Source organism: Physcomitrium patens, chromosome 11, assembly GCF_059467195.1.
Source record: "Physcomitrium patens ecotype Gransden chromosome 11, ASM5946719v1, whole genome shotgun sequence".
Classification (NCBI taxonomy): domain Eukaryota; kingdom Viridiplantae; phylum Streptophyta; class Bryopsida; order Funariales; family Funariaceae; genus Physcomitrium; species Physcomitrium patens.
The window spans coordinates 13,963,064-13,971,256 of NC_143420.1; the positions used below are offsets into that span (position 1 = coordinate 13,963,064).

The following is an 8,193-nucleotide window of genomic DNA, read 5'->3' on the forward strand; positions in this document are numbered from 1 at the left end:
TAGTCACAATGCCTTGTATACCATATATATCTATAATTATTTTTTATATTATAATTAATTAATGTATAAAAGGATAGAAGATAAATGAATTGAAAAAATATTTTATTAATGACTATTAATTTTAATATGAGAGAAGTGTCCAAAATAAATCAAAATTATGGGATGTAGTATAGTAGGATTTAAGATACTTAAGATATTTGAAAGATTATATCAACACCCCTCCTTCTTTTTTCCATTTAACATCTCCTTGTTTTAGGAAGAGCTTTCTATTACAACTAAGTGATGTGTTAATTAGCAAATGTAGAGGTTGTAGAGTGATTCAAAAGAATTGTATAAGAGTTGTTAGTAATGAGAAATTATTCTATATTTTATTTAAATAATTTAATTGTAATAATAATTAGAAAATTGATGAATGTCTTTTGACATACATGGAGCTGATTTTGCTCATTTTATGGCTCATATCCATCATTCTTCATTGGATTTGCAATACTATGTCCTTAAATTCTTTTTTTCATCTTGTAGATTTTATATGGTGTAGTAAACTAAGAGACATCTCTCATCTGGTGGATTCTATGTGACATCGTAAAATATAAGATAATGCAATAAAATATGAATATAATTGCAAAGCCTTGGTTGAAGTAGCTCCTTTATAATATTATATTCTTCTATCTTTTATCAGAGTGAATTTATTTATGTGACCAAGATCATTTGTCAAATTAAGATAAAATAACCTTAAGGTCTTTGCATCACAAGAATTTGAGTAGGATCAATTCTAAGTCAAGAACTTCATTTCATAGAGCACCAATAAATTTTAATGTAATTTGAAAAGCTTGATTTTTAAAATATATTTTATTTAAAAAGATTACATTTTCTAAGCCTTTGACTACATTAGAGCAGAATTTTGATTTTTCAAGACTCAAGCCAAGGCAAAGTTATTTCTTAAGCCAATCAAGTCAGCTCAAATCTTGCTATAGGATTTTTATTTTTATTGAATTTTTTATTGTATTTAAAAAAGGCTCTAAATACCACAATTTTGTAAGATTGGCTATTTTATAAGAAATGTAATTTAAGTAAAGAAACATAAATTTATATAATAGAAAATTTAGAATAAAATGTAATGTATTATTCCAAGGTACATAATAAAGCTCTTTGAGTTTTGTTGTCTTGTGAAGCAACTCACACAAATGTATTTTCTACAATACAAGGCCTCTATAATTTTATATCCAAAGAACCATAAATCTTGTATCTAAGGCCACCTCAAAACATTACTTGAGGTGATCCTAAAATCTTGCACATGATGCTACCTTAAAACATTGCACATAAAGCCACCTTAAAACCTTGCACCTAAGACTATTCTAAAAGCTTGCATATGATGTTACCTCAAAATCTTGAGTCCAAGGCCACCTTTAATCCTTGTACTTGATGCCATCTTAAAATCTCATATTCAAGGAATCCTAAACCTCATACATCAGGCATTCATAACCTTATATCCAAGGCCTCCAAAATCTAAAGCCTTTAGAACCTTGTATTTAAGGCTTCCTCACTTCTTTCCATACTATCCTTGTACAATGAAATTTTTGCTAATGCATCAAATTTTAGAGTTGACAATAGTACAACCTCACAATGCAAATCATAAAATTTCAAATATAAAATAATAAATATAATTCAAGTTACAAATTGATGTTTTATTCATATGTTTTTTTATGAAAGTTGTAATCTATTCAATTTCCTACATATTTTTTTTTTGGATTAACTTAGACTAAATAAGATAAAAGAAATTATCTTTTCTATTGCATTTTCAAATCACTTCTCTTTTTTCCTACATTAGAGCCTATTTTTCTCATTCAAATGCCATCTTATCCTTCTTTAGCCTTTCATTCATTTTCAATTCTTTTTATAAAGAAGCTTTAGCACTCTCACTTTTTTTGTTTTAGTAGAGCTAAGCGCTTTGTCATTGTAATGGTTTTTTTATTGTGATGAGTTTGTAAATGCATTGGCTACTGTGTGGTAATCCTACAGAGATTTTTCTTCAAATTTTGAAACTTATGGTCGATGATTCTTTTTTCTTGAAGTGAAGGTAGAGGTATTGTCAAGCATTAGACATCATATAGAAGGCAATACTAGTAAAATGGACAAGGAAAAGAGGGAAATAGAGGAGAAGAAGAAATTATGCTTCTTCTTACATATTTCTTCTAGTTCATCAAATTTGTCTTACAATAAAGCCTCCCAAGTATCCTTGGATAGTGATTCTTCATGCTAAAAATTTAAATTGAGTAATAGACTTAGTAAATTGGTAACTAATATTCCCATGGAGTCTCGTGATGTCATTGTATTTGTTACCATGGTAGAATCTTTCTTGTAAAGTAGGGGTATGTTTGGCCTTGTATTGTACAAAGCATGCATCTTATCAAAGAGTGAACAATTATTCTCCAACTTTGTCGCTATTGTATGTATACTCCATTTTTGATCCTTATCATTAATGTTAGTGCTAGTATCCATTGACTAATCATATATGGCCATAAATTTGGCTTTAAAAGTATGTAATCAACCAAGCAAGTTTATCGCAAAAAGATTAAACTTACTTTTTAATGCTTTATTCATTTGGATAGTCAACTGCACCAAAGCTCTAGCCTTCCTCATTTTCTTTCTACATACCTCTATTTTTCTAAAATCGAGTAGTTTTTTGGAATTTATTAGATCTTCCAGCCAGTTGTCAATTTCAATATACTCATATATACTAAAATGACCTTCTTTGTCATTTTCTACAAAGCTTGAGATTTTCTTTGAAGATATAATGAATAGTACAAAAGAGTGAAAAGGATGGACATAGAATATTAAGTCAATATGTTAGGTTGACTTGATATCTTTTGATATGTCACTAAAATATCAAGTAATACTTCAAAAACTCGAGGGAGGTAATAAAGCTTAAACAGTGATATTTTGGAAGGTGATATTTCAAGTGATCCATGATATTTGGTTATTCAAAAACCTTAAGTTTGAATCTCCTTAATATAGTTAGAAACCACACAAAATATTCTTAATTTGTATTACAAAAAATTAATCAAAGTGATTCAAACATATATACACATGCAAATAATTTTTTTAAAAAAAAACAAAAGCATTGAAAAAATAATAAAAATATGATTATCTTATTAAAATCTAAAATTTAAAATATTTTAATTATTTTTTAAACAAAAAACCTCAACTAAAGACATTGATTCAAAATTAAGTTTTATATGTCTTTGATTTTTATCTTTAATATACAAAATTAGTATTCTACATCTATAATTTACTTAAATATAATTTTTCTTCAGCAAAGCAATGGATCCATGTTACAATACATGTTAAAGGATATTATTTGTATCATGTTATTTAATTTTTAATGTGTTAATTAGATAAATTCTATCTTTAATCAATGTTTGTAAAGAAAATTGGTAGTTTGTTTAAATAACATTACATTATATTATATTATATTTTTCCTTCCATTTTCCATCAAGTCATTTTTTTCTTCTAATCTGTTAAATATTATAAAATAAAAAAATGAGAAAAACATGTTCTCATCTAAAACATCATTATTTGATTTTATGAATAAAAAGCTATTGTAAACAAACAAAGAAATGATCAAAACAATACTTCAACTGCTCTCCACAAACATCCTTCAGTTATATTAATTATCAATAGCTAAAGATATCAAAAGAAAATTGATCCTCAAATGCATTAAAAATAAAAAAATCACAACCAAATTGAACCATACAGAAAAAACAAAAAAAACAAACAAACAAACAAACATCAGTTAATGATCATCCAGCAACCCACATTTGACATCTGAAAAGACACAAATCCACATTTCAAACCCTTCATACACTTGAAGTAAATTATGAAGTAAAACATAATAACAAATAAAAAAAATCTCGCGTTATTTATATGACAAGAATACAAATGTACAAAATTTGCACTCTCCCGCGGAGACCACCACTGTTTTCGGTAATAAGCGAGTGCGTAAGACCGCGGCTTGGACCCGGCACGGGTTGGGCCGGGCCGGGCTGGGTCGGGTCGGGTGAGGGCCAAACCCTACCCGGCCCGGCCGGGGGAGGGGAGGAGCAAGAAGGAAGAAGGAAGAGGCCCCATCAGCACCAGCACCGCATGAGCGTTGCTAGGCTCTGGCGCTGGTTTCCACAGCTCACGCGGGGGCGTCCCCAATCGATCTACCCCCCCCCCCCCACGACGCGATTTCTATCCCTCATCGCAATAACAACAACAGCTGCTTCGCGCTGCGCGTTTTTTCGTATTGGTGTTTCGGTGCCGTGGGAATGAATCCCCATATAGTTAGGGTAAGTAGTAACCCAGATGTATGCACACGTTTTTAGCTTAGTAACCGTGAAATTGCTTGCAACAGGGTAGCGTGGTGGAGAGGGTTCGATATCAGAGGGGGGCAGATTTGAAGGGGTCGAGATGTCAGGGGTGTTAGTATCTTTGACTGAACAGGAGAAACGGGTTTGTGGGTTGGCGCGGGATTGCAGGTCATGGTTGTGAGTCAGGATTATGCTTCGATTATGGGTTTGTCTCTCCTCGGTATAGACACTGCTCCAATCATGGCGACGAGTTGCTAGGTTTTCGGGTATGAGGTCACCCCACAGGTAGTTTTTATTCCTCCAGAGCGCTATTCATGGTTTGTGGGTTTTGTTGTCGCTGTTGAGGGTTTTTGCCATTTTTCGTTTCGTGTACTTTTGTTTCTGTTCTTCCTTTTTATTAACGTTGATTGTATTCTTTGTCTATTTTTCTCGAGGCTGTTACGCCGTTGTCGACTTGACGGTACTTAAAATTTTCGCAAATGCTGGTTTGTCAGCTGCGTTTAAGTAATCCAGTAGTATTTTAGGACTGTAACACATGGTTACATTGGTTTAATAGTTAATGGAAGCCAAATGGTTGAATTTCAAGAAGTTGATGCTTAATTTGGTCTCAGCCCTGACGTTATCCTGTACTGCGATTACTGGTCCACCTGACATTATGCATTGTATTCCAGCGATAGTCCTGCTCCGATCTTACCACAATGCCAGTTTGTTGCAATAGGGTTTACGAACTCATAATTATTGGGTCTTTCGGTGGAACGTTTTCTAGTTGGAGTAGTGAGGAGTTTGTTGCACGTTGGATACACGCTAACCTAGGCTTGACAGGATGCAGATGCTGTAGTATTCGGTATGATTCTCGCTTCATTCCAGCGCAGATTCAAGTGAGGGTTGGCGAATCTGCAGCTCGCCATGAAGTTAACTCACGGCTCTAGCACAGGCTGGTGGCTACTCCCAACCCCTCTATCGTCTCTGGCTCTACTTTTAATTCTAGTCCTCTTCCCTGAACTAGCTCTTACTCAGCCAAACAAGGATGACATTGCGTGTTTACAAGGCTTCCAATCCATGGTGAAAGGTGCTGATCCTGCACTGTTCATTAACTGGACCAGCTCTGCTTTTCCGTGCAACACGACACAAGATGGGCGGGGGCCGACGTTTGTAGGGGTCACATGTAGCAGCAGCAGGGTGGTATCCCTCGTTCTCAGCAACAAGGGACTGACAGGCACGATTTCCCCCAACCTCTCTCTCTGCAGGAACCTGGGCATCCTTGACTTGTCCCAAAATTCTCTGACAGGAACATTACCCTCTACACTAGGAATGCTATCCTATCTCATGACCCTGAATGTGAGCCACAACCAGATCTCGGGACCCATTCCAGCGGAAATCGCCAACTGTTCCTACCTTCACGAGCTTGATCTGGAGCAGAACCGATTTTCGGGGGAGCTTCCAGCTGCATTGGCGACCCTCCAGAAGCTCCAGACCTTTGACGTCTCCCACAACAATCTGGAAGGGCCTATCCCTACAGGGCTTTCCAATACCTCCGACGGGCGACCCAGGTTCAATGCCTCCTCCTTCGAGGGAAATCCGGGGCTGTATGGCTTCCCGCTTCCTTATGCAAAAGGCCATAATCTATCTATCCTCGCCATTGTCGGGATAGGCCTGGGTAGTGGATTCCTCAGCTTGATCGTGAGCTTCACAGCTGTGTGTATATGGTTGCGTGTCACAGAGCAGCGCCTTGCTGCTGAGGAGGGGAAAATCTCGCAGCTTGTCCCTGAGTACGATTGATAAAGTTGTTGTAAGCTGGATCTCTGCCGTGACATACTTCATACCCTGGTATGGCGTGTTTAACTAAGGTCGAAAAGTATTATTCCAGAAGGTGGGCATTCGAGTAGGGATTAGGATCCTCTCTCCATTTCTCAGAATTTTCAAGATTGCTCGAGTCATTGAACATGCTACGTAGGAGGATTTTACATTTTGGAATTGGTATTGGAGGAGTTTTTGTGCCTGCAGTGTATTTCATTAGCGACGAACTGTCAGTCGCTTATGGGCAGTGTGTACCTGTTTTGTATCAGTTTACTGTTGTGAAGTAAAGTGAAGAGGAAATGAACAATTGAAGTGTGTCAGTTGGCTTTGAGTTGTAGAAGGGCCTGGAGACGTGTGTAGGTATTTCAAGGCGTTTGTAATATCTAATGCAATGTACAGATTTTGGGATGGTTTGGCTTATAGAAGCAAACCGGAGGATATGGCTTTAGAGGTGATACCTAAAGTAATACGCCTAATTGCTCTTTTCAGTACGCTTATAGATTTGAAAGCGTCATTAGTAGATGCGTAATCAATTTGGTTCAAGCTGAATATTGAGGTGTGGATTGGCACTAAATATGTCCCCAAATCTTGGAAGTTCTTAACACGATATCAGACTGGCTGTTGGTTTAAATTGTCACTGCACTTGGAAGCATGGAAATTGAAACCCTGAACATAGTTTGTTATGAATGGAGTCTACAGGTGGAAGTTAAGAATTGTAATCAAACAGAATTCATTTTTTGTATCATTGGCAATGCCAAAATTCAGGTTGTGGATAAGGAAATTTTTATCAGTTTAAATATAAATTATCTCATTGTATTTAGAGAATTGTTAATGCTACCTCAGTTCATATTGCTGCATCCTTGGTACATCCTCATTTGTGTGTTTTTATGTTTTAGGATGCACTATGTTAGGAATGTAGCATTAACAATTCTTTATATTTAATATTCAATTCCAATATTGACCCAGAAATAGAATAAATAAATAAAAAATTGTGAATTTTTGATAATAGAATAAAACAAAATAGAATAGAATTTTGAATTAAACAGTTTTATAGCAATTGTTTTTTAAACAAAAAAAAAAAAAAAAAAAAAAAAACTCGTAATCAATTTTTTCATAATATATTCATTGCCTCTATCTCAACTACCACCCTTTCTTAAAATAAAATAAAAGGAAAAAATACACAAAAGAAAGAGATACATTAATAGCAAGTTTACTAAAAGGAAGACATGTGGGGTGTGGTGATATCAATTGGGGATGTAGTAACAATTCTTTATATTTAATATTTCTATTTGAATGTTCTGCATATTTGACATAGTGATTTTTGAATACTTTCAAGTTTCTTTGTGTAGCATTGTTATGTTTTAGTATTTATTGCACATCTAAAACTCTAAGCACACAATCATATATTTATCTTTAAGTTTATTATTTTTTACTTAAAGATAATAATTAACTAATTCAATTACAATTATAGATCAATGACATTCTAAATATGTAATGATGTACATGAATAAATGAATAAATAAATAAGTATATATATATATATATATATATATTAATTTAATTATTTTTTTTAGGATATTAACATTTGTCTTATTTTAAAAGTTTAAATGAGTATTTATAACATACTAGGATATGCCAACAAAAGAAACTAAAATTTAGAGCAATTTTCAAAAAGGTTAGAATAAAAATAATGACATGTGGATAATAATTGGAAGATGCAACTTTTTTCTCAAGAAAAGAATATAATGTACAAAAGTAAAAGAGTTAAGGAGAATTGGCTATGACATATACAAAAGTTATTGTAGATGGGTCCCTCAATATAACTTGTAAGCATGCTATATTAAGATTATTATTTATCATAAGGATTATTAATAACAAGGATATTTGAAATAGCTACTTTAATTCTAAAAGAACCAAATGAGCGTTTTTATGTTTTTTTAATTTTTTTCTTTAATATAAACTTTTTTTATGACATTAGATTACATTACTAAAAATATAACATTTGAAACAAGACTAGACTCTCAAAAGCCCAAGGTCCTTCCAA

At 33.8% G+C, this 8,193-nt stretch overlaps 1 protein-coding gene across 5 annotated transcripts; it reads left to right on the plus strand.

The window, feature by feature from the left end:
- Positions 1-4,155: 4,155 nt before the first annotated feature.
- LOC112288916 (receptor-like protein 44) lies at positions 4,156-6,457 on the plus strand. 5 transcript variants are annotated; one of them, XM_024533658.3, is made up of 3 exons: positions 4,156-4,331; positions 4,521-4,637; positions 5,175-6,457. In XM_024533658.3, exon 3 carries the CDS (start codon positions 5,259-5,261, stop codon positions 6,129-6,131), a length of 873 nt encoding a protein of 290 aa, XP_024389426.1. In that variant the 5' UTR covers positions 4,156-4,331; positions 4,521-4,637; positions 5,175-5,258; the 3' UTR covers positions 6,132-6,457. The 5 variants fall into 5 exon arrangements, with proteins under 5 accessions (XP_024389426.1, XP_024389427.1, XP_024389428.1 ...); XM_024533659.3 differs by having other exon boundaries at positions 5,182-6,457; XM_024533660.3 differs by having other exon boundaries at positions 4,521-4,618.
- The last annotated feature ends 1,736 nt before the right edge of the window (positions 6,458-8,193 follow it).

Bases quoted from the DNA above. Each gene is read 5' to 3' on its own strand.
- LOC112288916 (XM_024533658.3), top strand. From the start codon at position 5,259: ATGAAGTTAACTCACGGCTCTAGCACAGGCTGGTGGCTACTCCCAACC.